General features: G+C 52.9%; 2 protein-coding genes across 3 annotated transcripts; both read left to right on the forward strand.

The window, feature by feature from the left end:
* The first annotated feature begins 1,982 nt into the window (after nt 1-1,982).
* Nucleotides 1,983-8,903, forward strand: Mrpl38 (mitochondrial ribosomal protein L38). Its single transcript, XM_021176178.3, has 9 exons — nt 1,983-2,137; nt 2,227-2,406; nt 5,359-5,493; nt 5,567-5,775; nt 6,198-6,270; nt 6,402-6,447; nt 7,823-7,981; nt 8,170-8,306; nt 8,596-8,903. Exons 1-9 carry the CDS (start codon nt 2,029-2,031, stop codon nt 8,730-8,732), a joined length of 1,185 nt encoding a protein of 394 aa, XP_021031837.1. The 5' UTR covers nt 1,983-2,028; the 3' UTR covers nt 8,733-8,903.
* A 701-nt stretch (nt 8,904-9,604) lies between these two features.
* On the forward strand, nt 9,605-16,095 carry Trim65 (tripartite motif containing 65). Of its 2 annotated transcripts, none has more exons than XM_085829416.1 (6): nt 9,605-10,149; nt 12,630-12,725; nt 12,990-13,223; nt 13,306-13,483; nt 13,677-13,781; nt 14,177-16,095. In XM_085829416.1, the coding sequence occupies exons 1-6, from the start codon at nt 9,730-9,732 to the stop codon at nt 14,749-14,751; spliced, it is 1,608 nt and encodes a 535-aa protein (XP_085685542.1). In that variant the 5' UTR covers nt 9,605-9,729; the 3' UTR covers nt 14,752-16,095. The 2 variants fall into 2 exon arrangements, with proteins under 2 accessions (XP_085685542.1, XP_021032710.1); XM_021177051.3 differs by having other exon boundaries at nt 13,677-13,742.
* Nucleotides 16,096-18,514: the final 2,419 nt, after the last annotated feature.

Raw genomic sequence — 18,514 nt, forward strand, 5'->3', positions numbered from 1 at the left:
GGGAGGCTGTGCTGGTGACAGGAGTGATCCCAGCACTCGGGAGGCTGTGCTGGTGACAGGAGTGATCCCAGCACTCGGGAGGCTGGCTGTAGGCTTGAGGGTTAGGAGAGTCTGCGACACATTGAAAGATACTGTCTCATAAAAATATAAATAAAAGCGATGCTGGGCAGTGGTCATGTATGCCTTTAATCCCAGCACTCAGGCAACAGAGGCAGGCAAACCTCAGGATTCAAGGCCAGCCTGCTCTACAGAGTGAGTTCTACGACAACCAAGCTACACTAGAAACCCGGTCTCAAACACCAATTTGAGGCTGTGAGCAACAATCTAGATGAGAGGGGGCAATTGTGAGTGTGTCAGAAGACTGCCTGCTGGGGAAGGAGCAGAGGGCAGAACTGCACCTGGTGGCATGAGGGGCACTGGAAGTGCTCCCAGGGACCTTGACATGTGTCAGGAAGATGTGAAGAAGAATTCAAATCTCTGACTTGAGGCAGGGTGGTATCACCACACGCCTGTAATCTCAGCATTTGGGAGGCCAGGGTAAGAGGAAGAGGAGTGGACCAAGGCAGGGAAACCAGGAGAGGAGGGAGGGGAAACTGGGGTTTGGGATGTAATATACAAGAAAATAAAAATGACTGTCGTGAGTTCAAGGCTACAAAATAAGTGCCAAGTAGGCAGGGATATATAGCAAAACCCTAGCTCATTTAAAATTAATATTGTTAGAGCCATTGCTTCCAGGCAGGATATGTGTGAATCCTTGTTAGGCCTCTCAAACAGTTGAAATACAAGCAAGCTCCTCTCTTCAGAGCTTCCCAGACAGAGAGAATCAGAACGAAGAATAGGCTACCTAGCTGAGCAGTCTCCACCCACTCGTGGAGACACCATGACTCCTCAGCAGTACAAGGGCAGAGCGAGGAGCTAGAGAGACTCATATAAGAGGGTTCAGAAATGAAAGGATAAAACAGCAAGTGAGGGGGCTGGTGAGATGGCTCAGTGGGTAAGAGCACCCGACTGCTCTTCCGAAGGTTCAGAGTTCAAATCCCAGCAACCACATGGTGGCTCACAACCATCCGTAACGAGATCTGGCGCCCTCTTCTGGAGTGTCTGAGGACAGCTACAGTGTACTTACATATAACAATAAATAAATCTTTAAAAAAAAAAAAAAAAACCAAAAACAGCAAGTGAGACCATATGAGCACCCTGCAAGTGTTCAGTTCCCCTCACACTCAGCAAGAACCCTTCAGTACACACCAACTCCTCAAGGCCAGGCTCTGGTGTCCTGACCTGTGAACTCCCAACACTTGTCAGACAGCAGCTGCTCACTATTGGAGGAATTAGAAGTGATGGTGAGAGGCTTAGCTGCCTGGGTGCTGTGGAATTTAAGCTGTGGCCATTTCTGCTGGATATCGAGACCTCACTGCATTTCACTGTGAGTTCAAGGGTCAGGCTTCTGCTGGCAGAAAAACTAGCAGTCTTTGGCCTGGACTGGGGATGTCAGGACTTCCTGGAGAGAGCACTTCGGGGCAGGCAGGTCACAGAAGGAGAAGACAACAACAGCACTGCAGACACCTTGTGATCTGGGGAGCAGCTGAGGGAGTAGAGCTTTGCTATACTGGAAACTTGAGTTCCAGGGCAGAAGGGCTGAGGCTGGGTCAAAAAGCGGTAGAGAGCACTAGAACTGTGAATTGGAGATGATCAAGAGAGAACAGATACACCAAGGTGCAAATCCTCCTAATAGACCTACGAAGTGAGCACTATTATTACCTGTTTTATTCCCAAGTCTGACTCCAGAATCCTCTATCAATCCCTGTGTCAGGGGCAGAGGAAGGTGAGTGAGTGAGATCCCTGGGGTCAAAACCCATAGTTGTTCTTGGAGCTGCACCTTTGTGCTGCCCCCTAGTGGCAGCTCTCAGCCCCGCGGACTTTCAGAATTACGTCAGGAGCTTGAGACCACGGGGCGGGGTCTCCCACGGGGCGGGGCTATGGAGGCGGAACCTCCGGCCGGGCGCGCAGGCTTCTCTCCGGCCACCTATGTCTGGGTCCTACGGGCGTCTTTGGCGACCTGGGGCGAAGATGGCGGCACCCTGGTGGCGTGCGGCGTTTTTCGGAATTGGGAGATGCCGGGGCTTCAGCACCTCGGGTGAGTGGTGTGAGGTCGTGGAGCTCTTGGGCCTCTGTAGCTCAGGTCGCGGTCCTAAACCTGCGTGACGCCCCTGTCTGTGCCCGCAGCCTCCCGCAGCCGCCGGACACCCCCGCTCGGGCCCATGCCCAACGAGGACATCGACGTGAGCAACCTGGAGCGGCTGGAGAAGTACCGGAGCTTCGAGCGGTACCGCCGCCGGGCAGAGCAGGAGGCGCGCGCCCCGCACTGGTGGCGGACCTACCGGGAGCATTTCTTGAAGGAGACTGGTGCGGGAGCGACGTTTTCTCCCCCAGTTTGGTCCCCGTGTGCCCCCGGAACGAGGAGGACCTGCGTGCCCCTCAGACGTGTAGTTCTGAATTTAAACAAACGTCCAAGAGATATACGCATGGTTTAATCTGTCTGTAAAACTGAGACTCAGCCGGATGGAGGCCCATGCACTTAATCGCAGCGTTTAGGAGGCAGAGGAAAATGGAGCTCTTGACTTAGGGGCTAGCCTAATCTACTCCGTGAGTTCCAAGACAGTCAGAGCACACGGAAAAACCCTGTCTTGGGGATGGAGGTGGTAGTATGGGGTAGTAAAGATGCATTTTTTGGTTTTTGTTGTTTGAGATAGGATCTTATTAGCCCAGGTTGGCCTTGAACTCACTGTGTAACTGGGGATGATGGAAGACTGCCTTGTTCCGCCTCCCAATCAACTTAGAGTGCAGCTGGGAACCACCAAGGCCTGGCTAGAGATTAGGGCCTCACTATATAGACCAGGCTGGCCTCAACCCACAAATCCACCTGCCTCTCTCTGCCTCCCAAGTTTTGGAATTAAAAGCATTTGCCATCAGCTGGTGCCCCATTTCCTTAAGTCTACCTGAAACTATTACTAACTCTACCCAAGACTTAGGTGTGTGTTCATAACCACCTTTGAATCACGTTTTTCTTTCCTTGTTTTTCTTTCTTTCTTTCTTTGTTGTTGTTTTAAGACAGGGTTTCTCTGTGTAGCCCTGCCTGTCCTGGAACTCATACTGTTATGTAGACCACGCTGCCCTCGAACTCAGAGATCTGCCCACCTCTGCAACCTGGGTGCTAGGATTAAAAGTGTGTGCCACCACTGCCCAGTGTTATAATTATTTAATCTCAGTCAGGGGTTCCTACTCACCTTTGATCATTCAGCCCCTAGATACAAGTCACAAAGCCTTAAAGCACTAGAGCTGGGCACATATCTACTCTATACTGTTAGGTCTACTTCTCTGCCAGTAACCCCGGGATATGACACTTCCTCCAGTTGGACTGCCCTCATGGCCAGTTTTCATGGTCCCTAACCCTATGGCATCTTCTGTGTCCACTTTCTCTCTCTCTCCCTCCCTCTTAGTCCCCACCTCCCAGCCTGGGAACCAAAATCCCACTTGTCTCCCTTCTGCCCAGCTGTAGGCATCATCATTCACCAATCAGGGATAACTTTGGGGGCAAGGTTACATAGCATCACTTGTGTCTAGGGTCTACCTGAGAATTCCTTCTCCCTGGGGGCAACCAGAGCCAGTATTTAGCATTGCAATACACAGCAACAGACCAAACCTCCATAGTCCATCTACCTTTGAGTCATTTGAAAGGTGATTCTGATAACCAGTTAGGAAACCCATCTGCCTCAGTTTCCCACGCTGGGACCCAGTCTGGGGTCCAGATGTTTTACGTTATATCTCATTTGCTTTATGGCTGAGCCCTGTTCAATTCTGGGAAGCAGGCTGCATAGGTCAGCTTAGTGGGTCAAGGGTTCCATCCTTTCCTGGAGTGTCAGGGGGACGGAACTAGATAAAGTCAGGCTGCTCAACAATGATATTTGATTTGGGGCCGGGGTGTTGGACCAGTCAGGAAAGTGTCTGCTGTACTCATCCTACCCTCAGAGCATGAAGACCTGAGTGAGGCTCTCCCGCATCCACACAGAAGCCAGGCATAGTGTCTCCTTCAAACCCCAGTGCTCGGGGTTGTGGTTCCCTGTTCCGTCTCAATACTGGAGTATGTGAACTCTGCTCAGGCAGACAAGATGGGAGGTGTTTAGGTTACAAAGTTCCCCAACCTGGGTGAGAAATGAGGCAGGCTGAGGCCAAACTCCTGGGAACTGCATGCAGGGCCTGTGATGAGCTGGGGGGGAGGGTGTCCAGCTTAGCTGAGGGGTGAGTGTCCTGGAGCACAGCAGGGCCTTCTGTGGGAGACTTAGGTGGTGCATCTCCGTATGACTAAGGCTTCTTGATGAGAGAGACAGTCCTTGCCTCTCCATACTGTTCATTGATGGTGACAGTGGATGCATACAACTTAGGGTAGACCAGAGACTAAACACCTTTTGCAGGAAGGAATGTCCAGGAAGGTTCATTGGCTAAACCCTTGGGGCCAGCCCATCCAGATTAGCATGGAGAACTGTGTTCTGTGCTGTGTGACTAGTGGTCACCATCCATCTCCATGTGAGGTGTCGTGGCCACGTACTCAAGGAACCAGGTCAGGAGCAGATGAAACACCTGCGGTCTCAGATATGAGAACACCAGGGCTCCTAAATCCGTTCAGCCTTCCCAGTTTTTGTCTGTGACACGGTTCCACTTGTCCCACAAGGGGTGGCCTAACATGCAGATCTTTGGAGCACACTGGCCAGTGGGTCTAAACAATCAAGTTATACCTTCAATGAGAGACCCTGTCTCAGGGGAAAAAGCTAGCCATGGTGGCTAGCCATGGTGGCGCACACACACACAATTTTTTTAAATTTATTTTTTAATATTTATCTATTTTATGTATGAGTCCACTGTTGCTCTCTTCAGACACACCAGAAGAGGGCATCAAATCCCATTACAGACGGTTGTGAGCCACCATGTGGTTGCTGGGAATTGAACTCAGGACCTCTTGAAGAGCAGTCAGTGCTCTTAACTGCTGAGCCATCTCTCCAGGTCACACACACACACACACACACACACACACACACACACACCTCTTTAATCCCAGCACTTGGGATACAGAAGCAGGCAGAACTCTGAGTTCAAGGCCAGCCTGGTCTACAGAGTGAGTTCCAGGACAGCCAGGCTACCTTGTTTGGGGCGTTGGGGGTCAGTGTGGAATGAAGGGCATTGGAGCAAAACACTTCAATCCCTTGCTCCCACACACAGACATTTACAACCACACACGTTTAAGGACTCAGATTTAAAGAGAAGATCGGACTCTGCTTATCCCAGCATGTCTTACTTCTCTAGATCCCAAAGACAAAGTTGACATTGGGCTACCTCCACCCAGAGTCAGTCGGACCCAAAAGCTACTGGAGCGGAAGCACTTCCTGCGGGAACTTCGTGCCAATGTGGAAGAAGAACAGGCAGCCCGCCTCCGCACGGGTGAGCCTCCCAGAGTAGGGGCCCCCGGCGCACCCTCTCCACACTGTATCCAAACGATGCTGTTCCCCCCCAGCTAGCATCCCACTGGAGGCAGTGCGGGCAGAGTGGGAGAGGACGTGTGGGCCCTACCACAAGCAGCGTCTGGCTGAGTACTATGGCCTCTACCGAGACCTGTTCCACGGTGCCACTTTTGTGCCCTGGGTCCCTCTACACGTGGCTTACGCAGTGGGAGAAGAGGACCTGATCCCGGTGTATCATGGCAATGAAGTGACTCCGACTGAGGTACTGCTCCCGTGCCTGTCTCCCTGCTTTGTGAATCCATGGGCACAGCTATCATGGCGGCATCACAGGGTCTAGGTTTGAAGTTTTGTTACTGTCTGTGACTACCTAGAAATCACAACCATGAACGTTTCGGAAACAAGACAGAGAAGAGCCATTGGTGCCTGTCCTGTGACCAGCCACTGCCGTGACCTCCCTGACCTCCCTGGCCTCTTGGCACATGGTCTTTATAGTTCAGCTCTCAGGACAGCAGCTCGGCAGGCTTTATAGACATCTCTCTGCCTGTCACTTGTGAGGAGCTATCAGGGGTCCTGGTTTGAGCTGGGGTGCACACTCCTTTCTCCAGGACCCCTGCAAGCTCCAGCCCTCTACAGAGAAACTGCACCCTGGCGAGGGTGAGCACTCCCTTCATCTCTCCCTGTTAGGCTTCCCGGGCCCCAGAGGTGACCTATGAGGCAGACAAGGATTCCTTGTGGACACTGCTATTCATCAACTTGGGTAGGTGAATGGGGGTCACTGGCCTCTGGCCTCCCGCTTCTCCCTCCCCTGAGCCAAGAACTCGTGGCTCTGGGCAGGGTGGCATGTTTCAGCTCTGGTTCCTTTAAAAGGCTACCTCTGTTTCTGTGCAGATGGACACCTGCTGGAGCCAGACGCTGAGTATGTTCACTGGCTGCTGTGAGTATCTGTGTGGGAAGCCAGCTAGGGGATTCCAGCAGGGCCTGGAAATGTCAGGCCCTGGGATTCAAGAATATACTTAACCCAAGTACAGGAGAAAATGGCAGAAGCCAGGTGTGGTGTTGTGTGCCTTGAATCCTAGTGCCCTGGAGGCATAGGCAAGCAGATATCTGGGAGTTTGAAATTACAAATGGGACCCAGTGTGTTAAAAAAAAAAAAAAAAAAGGTACAGGTAGCCCTGGCCAGTCCTCTTCATTGCTCTGGGATAGTTTCTGTCCTGGGAAACTGGAGGTGTTGCTGAACACTTTACCTGTGGGTAAACAGTGTGTGCGTGCGTGTGTCCGTGCGTGCGTGCTTGTGCGCGTGCTGTGACAGGCAGTGGAGAAAAGGACCAGGAGCAGCTCATGGTGGCACCAGCATCTCCAGACACTGGGCCCGTGGGTGTTGCTGCCCTGAGCAGTCCTTGTTGGCTTCAGCTCTGAGCACAGGCTAGGGGGCAGAGGACACACGGGTGCCCTGAGCTTTGTGATCCCCCTGTAACTGAATCTAGTAACTGGGAAGCTGGCTTCTGCCTTCCCCCTACCCCCTCAACTACAGCAACCAACATATTTAGCAGGGTTCTCAGGGGTCGTGGCAGGTTAGAGGGTACAGTAACTACCGGAGCATCAAGCTCTACAGCATGGAAAGAAAAGCAGCCCAGAGGAGGTGTGGCTTCCTGACCTAAATGATAGGCAGACATCTGCTTCCCATGCCGAGTGAGCCAGCTGCTCCTCCAGCCACAAGGGGGTTTTGTTTTTTAACAAATGCCAGTAAATTGCAGAAGACCCCAAACCCAGTCTCTTATTTTTTTTAGATTTAATTTTATTATTATATCAGGCAGGTGGTGATGGTACATGCCTTTAGTCCTAGCACTGGGGAGTTAGAGACAGGCAGACAATTCTCTATGAGTTTGAAGTCAGCCTGTTCTTCAGAGTAAGTTCCAGGACAGCCAAGGCTAGACAGAGAAACCCTGTCTCGAAAAACAAGACAAATATTTCATGTGTTTAAGCGTTTTACATGTGCACCACCTGCATGCCTGTGCCTTGGGAATTGCAGGTGGTTGTGAGCCTCCATGTTGGTGCTGGAAATGGAACCTTGAGTCTCCTGAAAAGTCGTCAGTTCTCTTAGCCACCAAGCCATTTCCCACCCCCTCAGGTTTCTGAACTACAACTGCCCCATAATCTGTTTGCAGCTTGTCCCTGAGGTCGGCTTGTGGTCATCGAATGCAGGAGTGTTCAGAGTCTGGCCCTGGGAGTGACTGCCTCTGGGGCCCAACATTGGGGTTCCCCTGCCACCTTGTTGGCATGGCAACTAATGGTTATTTTCCTCCTACCAGAACCAACATCCCAAGCAACAGAGTGGCTGAAGGACAGGAGACATGTCCCTACCTCCCTCCTTTCCCTGCTCGAGGCTCTGGCTTCCACCGCTTTGCCTTCTTGCTCTTCAAGCAGGACAAGCCAATCAACTTCTCAGAGGACACACGTCCCTCACCCTGGTAAGCTACACCCCTGTTTGTCTCCTGAGCCTCAAGCCAGCTCTCTGGGATGGTGGCTCTTGCTGTTTCCTGCTCTTGGTGTAGGTCTTGCGCTTGGCAGCAGTCCCGCGTGCTGGGTGGACTCCAGGGGTTTCCCAGGATTGCCTGCCTGCTCCCTCCCACTCAAATGCTGCCCGTCTTCCTCATAGCTACCAGCTGGCCCAGAGGACCTTCCGCACTTTTGATTTCTACAAGAAACACCAGGAAGCCATGACTCCAGCTGGTCTGGCTTTTTTCCAGTGCCGCTGGGATGACTCTGTCACCCACACCTTCCACCAGCTTCTAGGTAAGGGCTTAGTGGTCAGGCAGGCCTGGGGACAAAGACCTTTCCTGCCATGCCAGGAGATGGCCTTTGAAAGCCAGGGTGAGCCGGGCGGTGGTGGCGCACGCCTTTAATCCCAGCACTTGGGAGACAGAGGCAGGCGAATTTCTGAGTTCGAGGCCAGCCAGGGATACACAGAGAAACCCTGTCTCGAAAAACCCAAAAAAATCCCTGGCAGAACTCCAGCCTCACAGGCAAGGAAGGAGGCCCAGGTCAGCAGAAGTCCACCACTCTCCCCTTACTTTTCTTGCAGACATGCGGGAACCTGTGTTTGAATTTGTACGGCCACCCCCTTACCACCCCAAACAGAAGCGCTTCCCCCACGAGCAGCCCCTACGCTATCTTGACCGATACAGGGACAGTCATGAGCCCACCTATGGAATCTACTGAGATACTCAGTACATTGCATCTCCGAGGGTGAACTGTCACAGCTGGAAGGTCACACCTCTGGAGAGAGCCATCTGAAGCCAACTGAGACAGTCCCTTGCTGGCCTCTCCCAGGACACCCAGGGGCTGGTGGATGTGCCTCGATTCTATATGAATAAAATACTTTTTTCCTGATGCCAATATGTCTTCACTTTCGGTCACCCAGACCCTTTTAGTGAAGCTGTAGTGCTCTGTGGGTGAGCAGAAGGTGCCCAGCAGCCCGGTAGCTGGGGATACAGCAGCCCGGTAGCTGGGGATACACATGAAAAGTGAACCTTTGCCCAGCCTGTGATCTTTGTGAAAGACAGCCCCGGGATCAGAACCTCCTCGAGGAGGCAGTCCTGCCCCTGTCAGACCTAGCAACAGATTGCTTGTTAGCATATCTCAGCCCCCACCAAGGCCGGAGCCCCCACTGTGCAGCTAGAGGCCTAGAAACAAGTCAGTTCTGCCTACTCCCTTAGGAGTGCTCTCTGATTCATACTGCCTTTGGGGACCCTGGAACCCCCATCTGCTCTGCTGTAGAGGAGATGACAGTAGCCTGTCTTAGGGTTTTACTGCTGCGTACAGACACCATGCCCTGGGCCTTTAATCCCAGGACTCGGGAGGCAGAGACAGGCGGATTTCTGAGTTCGAGGCCAGCCTGGTCTACAAAGTGAGTTCCAGAACAGCCAGGGCTACACAGAGAAACCCTCCCACCCACCCCACCCCACTCCACCCCCCCAAAAAAAAGAATCTAGGGAAGGAACACAAATGGTCAGGGTGGACCGGAGGGAGCCGCGCCCCAGCTCCCAGTGCGTCAGAAGGCGGGCAAGCAAGGGTGACTTGGATCCCTGCCAAGGAACGTTCTAGTGCACCAGACTGCGCACTGCCGCGACTTCCTGGACTGTCTTCCCCAACGTAGTGCTCGCACTGGTAGCCTCGGCCCCTTTAAGAGATCTGCGCACCGGGCCTTGCTTCCGCCATGGCCGCTCAGTTGCTGGAGGAGGACGTGGTGACTTGCTCCATCTGCTTAGGTCGCTACCGGGACCCGGTGACGCTGCCCTGCGGGCACAGCTTCTGCGGGAACTGCATCCAGAATTCGTGGCGCTCCTGCGAAAAGTCGTGTCCGGAATGTCGCCAGCCCTTCCCCGAGGGCGCCAAGCTGTCCCGCAACGTGAAGATGAGCACCTTGCTGCAGGCGCTGCCCGTTCTGCCGGCGCCGCCCGCCGGGACCCCGCGCCGGGACTCCGCCACAGGCCACAGCGCTCGCTGCCTGCGCCACGGGAGGCCGCTCGAGTTCTTCTGTCGCACCGAGGGCCTCTGCGTGTGCAGCGCGTGCACGGTGCACGACTGCAGCCACCACGAGCGGGCGCTGCTGGACGTGGAGCGCCGCGTGCGCGAGGTGCGGGAAGGGCCTCTCTGAGGAGACTGTTTGTGGCCAGAGCCAGGGGCTGCAGCAGGATCTGCGGGTTCCCATATGAACCCAGAGAGCTCGTGCACCTGACTGCTGCACGCAGCTCTCCCCAGGTCCTCTGAATAAAGTAGAGCCAGAGTGTTAGGTCAGGGCTGGCAGCCCCATTCGCTAAGGTGGCCAGCATTCAGTAAGTGTGCTTTCTGCCCTTCAGAGACTGAAGGATCTACTCAAGGGTCAGATAGAGTCTCAGCAAAACGTGAATGTAGAATCAGCAGGGCCAGCCTGCATGGTGGTTGTGACTTCCTCTAGGGATGTGCAGAGCCTTCCCAAGAGTGGGAGTTGAGGAAGTGCCAGCCAGAAAAAGAGGTCGCAGCGACAAGTGCCTAGGAGCAGAGATGATGGGCAGGAGACAGGTTTCTGAGATCTCCAAACAGGTTTTCCAGGTCATCAGGGACCGGACCACAATGGGCAGCATAATGGTGGTGACTTCCTCTAGGGATGTGCAGAGCCTTCGCAAGCTGAGACAGGGTGATGATGTCATCAGATTTCTGCTTTCTGGAGTCTGAGCCCCAGCTGGGGTGTGGAGGGGGTAAGAGATGAGGGGTAAGAGGAAGGAGGTCCCAGCTGCAAATCAAAAGAAATGAGAAGTGAGTGGGAGCCCGGTGCCCAGTGGAGGGAGTAAGACGCAGGACAAGGGTTTCTGCGGGAGACTGGGCTGCTGTGTGCTGAGGTTAGGTAGAGAGTAACTGGTTTGGGATATGCAGTGTGTGGATGTAGTGAGGTACACAGACAGGGGCGGGGGGGGGGGGCGGCACAGGCATCTGGGAAGAGATGCGGACAGTGAAGTGAAAGAAGTTGCTATGGTTCCCTAGAAGGAGTGGAAATTTGTTGGGCAGGGGATTACATCCTGACAAAGCTACAGAGATGGCGGCCAGGGCACAAGCAGCTACAGGAGGGAGAGTTCTCCAGGTGCCCCAGGCTGCTGAGAGGTTTTAGTTAAAGGCAAAAGTGACCACCACGGAATTGGTTCCATGGTGGCCTGTGTCCTTGCCCATGGCCATCACAGCCAAGAAATGAGGCTGTGATTACCAGGGATGAGACGGAGGAGATGGAGCGAGAGGACTGGGACCGTAGTGCATGGACCGAGAGGGCGTGGACAGGGAGTGGAGGAGTGACTGGACAGGGAACAGGGACAGGGAGGGAGGGAGCCGAGCGGCTGTGGAGGACTAGCACAGGCAGGCTGAAACCAACGAGGGAAGGAAAGCTGGGATAAGGATACATGCTTGGGGTGTTTTGGTGCTGGTGACAGGGCCAGGGTGAGGTCAAAGGGTGAGTGGCAGAGACTTGAAGGGTGAGCCCTGCAGCTTCTGAAGCCCCAAGGGATAAGGCTGAGGGGCACTGCTGCCCCTGACAAGTGTAGAAAAGACCCAGCTGGGTATGAACCTTAGCATTGGAGGTTAGAGGCTCTCAGCATGGAGGGTCAGATGGCTCATGCTCCGGGGGACAGAGGAGAGAGGATGTGAGGCCCAGAGTGCTCAAGGGCCAGGGAGGCTGGCACACACAGTGGCAAACAAGAGACCCTGTCTCAAGGTACAGGGCACAGACTGAGACGTCTGAGGTTGCCCTCTGACCTTCACATGTGCATCTTGGCATGTATGCATGGACCCACACTTACATAAACACAACCCACACACAAACACACATACATTAAAAAAATAGGTTAGCTGGTGTGGTGGTGCATTCCTTTAATTCCATCACTATAGAGGCAGAAGTAGGCGGATCTCTGTAAGTTCAAGATCAGGTTGGTCTATGTGGAAAGTTCCCCGGCCAGCCAGGACTACACAATGAGACCCTGTCTCAAAGAAAGCAACAATGATAAGGGGCCCCAGCTCAAAATGGTGTTGGGAAGAGGAAGAACAGGGAGTGAGACTTAGTCAGGTCAAGCATCAACTCCAAGCATCTGAATGGTGTTCCCAGCTCCTATAACAGCACATTTTGGTCTCCAAGGGAAACAGACCTCAACCAAATGATAATAATGTCTTCCCTTTGGGCTCTTAGGAGCTGAACTGATCACTGGTCAGACAACGGTGGCCAGCCTCCCTTTCTGCCCCTGGCTCTGAAAGCCAGTGTTACCACTTCCCTTCATTGCCTGGGTTAGGGATGAGGTTTGGACCGGAGAAGGTGGGAGCTCTGTCCAGGTCGCTCAACCTGCAAGACGCAGGAGTGGGACCAGAAGTGGGGCCTTCAACCGAAGACTTCCACATTCCTCATATAGTATCCTGCTCCAGGTAGAGAAAGGACCCTATCCAGGCCTCCCTGGGACTCTGACCTAGTTCTGGGATTTTATAAGGCAGTTACCATCAGGGCCATGAGGAGAATACCCAGCTCCTGTATTGGTGATGGTGGCTTGAAGGTTAGAACCAATCCTAATCGTCTTTTGTTGCTTGCCCTCTGGATGGGTGCCACAGGACCAGCTGAGAGCGAGGGTACTGGTTACCCAGCAACAGGTTGCCCAGGCAGAGACCCAGCTTCAGGAGCTGCAGGAGCAACGCAGTCGGATTGAGGTACTTTACCATGTGCTCGGGTCCGGCCTCACCATCTGGTCCCTGGACTGCAGACAACAGATGTGAGCTGCCTCGCAAGTCCCTCCCAGCACCACGGAGTGGGACGTTGACCAAGAAGCCAGGCCCCATTAGGGAAGAGGTTCCAAGGGTCCTAACTGGCTCTCCATGTCCCCGTGTTCAAGCCAAGTGGGTGATTGAGGGCCTGGCCTGCCTTGCCATAGTGGGGAGACTGGCCACCCTGAGGTTCCTCCTGTGCCCATGCAGAGTTCAGCCTGCACCCTGGCCTCGGCGGTGTCCAGGAGATTCGGTAGCCTGCTTCAGGCGCTAGAGAAGCAGCAGGCCTCAACACTGAGTGATATAGAGGTAGCCAAGAAGCAGGCGCTGGGCCAAGTTCTGAATGAGAAACAGCGGCTGACTGACCACCTAAGGACTCTGTCTCAGTATGATCAGAGTGTCCAGGATCTCCTGGCGCAGACGGATGACTGCATCTTCTTCCAGGTACCAGATATCAGGGCCGCGGGCTAGGGCTTTGCTTCCACGCCTTGCACACCGCTCACTGCCCCTGTCCCCCGGGGTTCAGGAATTACAGCTGCTCCCTGAGCCCACAGAGTCCCTCGGGCCACTGACCTCTCCACAGTGGAATGAAGAACAGCAGCTGAGCAACGTGAACCAGCTGCTTAGCCCCCTGTGTGAGCTCCTCTTTGAAGAGAAGAGCCTCCCCAAGGCGGCAGTCAAGGCTGCAGATGCTGGCCCTATGGGTAAACCGACTTCTCGTTCTCTGCGACCTCCCCCTTCCCCGACTGCTGGGTAGAAGCCAGCCGGGAGTCAGAGATAGGCGGAGTCAGGGGTAGGCGGAGTCGTGGATAGGCGGGGTCAGGGATAGGCGGAGTCCGGGGTAGGCGGAGTCAGGGGTAATTTCTATCTACTTCTTTAACTCTTCTTTGTTTTAAGAGACCCTGGGTCCCCTGGCACCAGTCCCCAGCGCAGTGTGTCCACTGAGGAAGAAGCTCTGGCAGAGTAAGGAGACGCAATGCCTGTGTGCATGCATATGCTTCTGTATGTATTGGGGGGGGGGGCTGCTCTAACTGTCCTGTCCACGCTCCTCCCCCGACCTGTCCCCACCTCCGCACATCAGCTGTGGGTTGTAAACCTTCCCCACATTTATCCTGAGGCAGATGCAGCCAGCATAGTGTTAAAGGGCACATTCTGGGGTCCATCCCAGTTCTTCCACCTAAGAGTATGTAAGCTTAACTCTCCGAGCCTCAGTTTCCCCTCTTGTAACGTGGGGCAGGTTTCCAGCTCCAAGGAAGCCATGAGGAATTCACCAGTAAGATGGTGCCCAGTGTTCAGCCCACTATTCCTGTTAGACATTTAAAGTGGCCATAGATGGAGCCACGGTAACCCTATGCTCTAGGAAAAAATGCCCATCTCTGTTCATCTCTCTCCAATAGATTATCGCAATCTGACCTTTGACCCAGAGACCGCCAACCAGTATTTGCACTTGTCTCACAAGGACCAGCGGGTGACACACCATTTCCAGGCCCAGGGCCCAGCCAAGTCAGGCAGCTTCGAGCTGTGGCAGGTGCAGTGTACCCAGAGTTTTCAGACTGGACAACATTACTGGGAGGTACGTGCCTCTGATCACTCTGTCACTCTGGGCGTCACCTACCCAAAGCTATCACGCCAAAAGCTGGGGACCCACACGGATAACATCGGCCGTGGACCCTGCTCCTGGGGCCTCTGCATCCAGGAGGACAGTATGCAGGCCTGGCACAACGGCAAATCTCAGCGCCTGCGTGGATTGCCCGGACGACTCCTGGGCGTAGATTTGAACTTGACCTCTGGCTGCCTCACCTTCTACAGCCTGGAGCCACGCACACAGCCGCTGCACACTTTCTATGCAGTGTTCAGCCAGCCTCTCTTCCCTGTCTTCTGGCTCCTTGAGGGGAGGACCCTTACTCTGTGCCATCAGCCTGAGGCCAAGCTCCCTCCAAGGCCCCAGGAAGAGGCCACAGCACCCAGCTGAGGAAGGCACAGACAGGTGCCACCGTGCCTGGGTGCCCAAAAGTGGCCCGGCCTCTGGCTTCTAGAAGGAACAGCTGTTGGCCTCTCTGTTCACTCAGAGACAGACATGGGAGAGGAAGCCTAGAACAAAGTTTACTTTTTACTATCTATGAAGGGGTCAGGGGACAGAGAGAAATGAAATAGGAAGTCCCAGCCCCAAGCAAGAACCAGGTTCTTAGCATTGCGTGGACATCTATCTTAGTCACTGTTCTGTTGCTGTGAAGAGACACCATGACTGAGGCAACTCTATAGAAGAAAGCGTTTAACTCAGGGCTTGCTTACAGTTTTAGAAGTTTAGCCCATGATTATCATGGAGGGAAACAGACAGGCGTGGTGCTAGAGCAGTAGCCGGGAGAGTCACATCCTGGTCACCAGGCGCATGGGCACGCGCGTGCACACACACACACACACACACATGCACACGCACACAGACATAGGCTTTTGTAACTTTAAAGTGACACACTCCCCCAACAAGGCCACACCTCCTAATCCCTCTCAAACAGTTCCACCACGTGGGGACCAAGCACACAGGCTGTAGACAGCCAAAGTGGTGATGGTACAGGTGCGGCAGATGTGGTGCGGCAGATGTGAGCCGCTTTCTTTTGCTCGTCCCACATATGCTTCCATGAAGGTCCTGGGTGGTTTTTTTGCTCACATTTCTGGAAGTAGAATTTGTTTTTTTGTGCTGGGTATAGAGTCTGAAACGTTTTGAATGCTAATATTCAGAGTTCTGACCTTCACTGACAACATCTCCAGCCCGGGATGATTTGTCTCCTTGAGAGGCCCCGCCCCATGTTCTGATGTTGACGGTAGTTACAAGGAAGCCCACTTTTGTAATGTCTTTTTCTTTTCCTTTGTAATTCCTTAAGCATTTGTTTTGTATGCTCGTGGGTAAACATCTCACAAAAAAAAAAATTAGAAATTCTTTCATGTCTATTTAGTGTGGGACTCAGAGTGGGGGGGGCTTGTGTACGCCACGGCTTACGTGTGGAGGTCAGAGGACAACGTGCAGGAGTCCGATCTCTCCTTCTACCATGTGGGCTCTGGGGTGGAGCCCAGACTGTCATGCTTGACAGCAAGCACACTGGGACAACTGCAGAGTTATCCCATCATCCCGACAATAACAGGTTTTTGTTGTTTGAAACACGATATCTCTATGAACCCCTGGTTGGCTCAGAACTATGTAGACCAGGCTGTCCAACTCATAAAAATCTGAACCCCCATCAGTGGCCAATAAGAGTTTTTAAAGAATTATATGTGCAATAATATATCCCCTAGGGAAGGTATAAATGTTTTATACAAGTGATTAAGCATTTCTTTCTTTAAATTGTTTAATGTATATGTGTATTTTGCCCACATGTATTCTCTCTCTCTCTCTCTCTCTCTCTCTCTCTCTCTCTCTCTGTGTGTGTGTGTGTGTGTGTGTGTGTGTGTGTGTGTGCAATGCCTGAGGAGGCTAGAAGAGGGTGGTGGGAACCAAACCCGGTCCTATCTCTTTAGCCCTCAGACAGTCTTGCCCTATAACCTAGCTGGGTGGAGCTCCCTATAAAGCTTATTTGGCTTCAACCTCACTGCAGTCTAGGCAGCCTCCTCCTGCCTCTTCCTCCCGGAATCATAAGCCTGACTTTTTTTGTTGAGTGAGGGGTTGAGACTGGGTCCTAATCTATAGCCCAAGCTGGTCTGGAACTTGCAGTGTTCCATCAGGTGGCAATCCTCCTGCTTAGCCTCCCAAGTGTTGGGATTATAGGCATAGCCCATGAGCCATCCGACCTGTGAGCCATCCCACCTGTGAGCCACCCCACCTGTGAGCCACCCCACCTGTGAGCCACCCCACCTGTGAGCCATCCGACCTGTGAGCCACCCCACCTGTGAGCCACCCCACCTGCCAGGTTTGTGTAGGCTGCTGTTGTTTCTGAAGCCAGCCAGGGCTACACAGGAGGGCAGCCACACTCCTAAGAGGTTTAGGGTTATTAATGCTGCACTTGCCCCACCTCCTCTGCAGGGCCTGCTGAGGCAAGATGTGTAACCCATCGGGTTTCCATTTGCCTCTCCTATAGAGAGGATGGAATTAGAGGCAGGTATGAGCACATCCTTGCAGCGCTATGAAGTGTTGTTATTTGTGCCTGTAATGTCAAAACAATTCTGAAAGAAGGCAGATATTAGAAAACAATGTCTAAGCCAGGTAGCAGTGGTGCACACCTTTGATCCTAGCACTCAGTAGGCAGAGGCAGTCAGAGCTCTGTAAATTCAAGGACAGCCTTGTCTACAGAGGGAGTTCCAGGACACCTGGGGCTACACAAAGAGAAGAAACTTGCTCTATTTGCTCTGCTCATGTGTGTCCTCAGGGCAATTTTCTCTTAGCCACATGCTCATGGTCGGTCCTTGAGATCCATCCTGCCTCCTCCCCCTACCTTTTTCCTTCTCCTGGTCCCTAGCAGGGACACACACACACACCCATCTCAAGTCCCGCCTTCTTCTCTCTCCTGCCCAGCCATAGGCTCTATTTAGCCTTTAATTATCCAATCAGAGATTATTGGGGAACATTCTTTACAGCACATAGTTCAATACAATGCCCATGTCTGACTGCAACCTGATCTTGGGGCACAGAACTTAGCATCGGAATACACAGTGCACAAGACCAACCCCAACACAGAGGTCGGCAGCTCTCTATGACTTTGAGGCCAATCTAGTTTACACAGCTAGTTTCCGGCCAGCCAGGGCCACAAGAGAGACCTGTTTCAAAAACCCAAAACAAAAGCGATTACCACCATTCTGGATTTGTGTGCTTGTACACTCAGCTACTGAGAAGGCTAAAGCAGGAGATTGCCTGAATCCATTAATTCCAGACCAGCCTGGACAGCACAGTGAGACCCTAGCTTATAGCCTATTAGACCCATATCCAATAACTATGACAGCCTGAGTCTTAGGCATCATAGCTATCAGGTGTCATAGGTATGGCTCCACCACCGGGCTACATACCTACAAATTGTTACCTCTGTGGAGTGGCAGGGTTGAGACAGGATCTCACTGCATGGCCCTGGATCTGGAACTTGATGTGTACACCAGGCTATCCTTGAACTCACAGAGACACTTCTCCTCTGCTCCCAAATACTGTGATTAAAGATGTGTACTACCTTACCCGGAACACTTGCTGCCCCCAACCCCTCCTCCCCCCGGGGTTACAGGTGAACATTACCACGACCAGCTCTTTCTATATGAACAAGATATGCACCGTAGACCTGAGTGACTTCTGAGAGCTCACTGCCTTCTTTAGATGAGTACTGCTTTCATTGTCCTCTAGTGTCCTAAGAACTTGCAATGCTCATTAAGTTCTTTAATAAATCTCATTTGGAGCTGGAGAGATGGCTCCGGGGTAAAGAGCACTGACTGCTCTTCCAGAGGACCCTGGTTCAATTCCCGGCAACCACATGGTGGCTCACAACCATCTGTAATAAGATCTGATGCCCTCTTCTGGTGTGTCTGAAGACAGCTACAGTGTACTCACATAAATAAAGTAAATAAATAAATCTTTAAAAAAGAAAAAAAAGAGCCGGGCATGGTGGCGCGTGCCTTTAATCCCAGCACTTGGGAGGCAGAGGCAGGCAGATTTCTGAGTTCGAGGCCAGCCTGGTCTACAAAGTGAGTTCCAGGACAACCAGGACTATACAGAGAAACCCTGTCTCGAAAAAAAAAAAAAAAAAAAAAAGGAAAGAAGGAAAGAAAGA

This window comes from Mus caroli, unplaced genomic scaffold (genome assembly GCF_978045245.1).
Source record: "Mus caroli unplaced genomic scaffold, Mus_caroli_1 scaffold_13, whole genome shotgun sequence".
Lineage (NCBI taxonomy): Eukaryota > Metazoa > Chordata > Mammalia > Rodentia > Muridae > Mus > Mus caroli.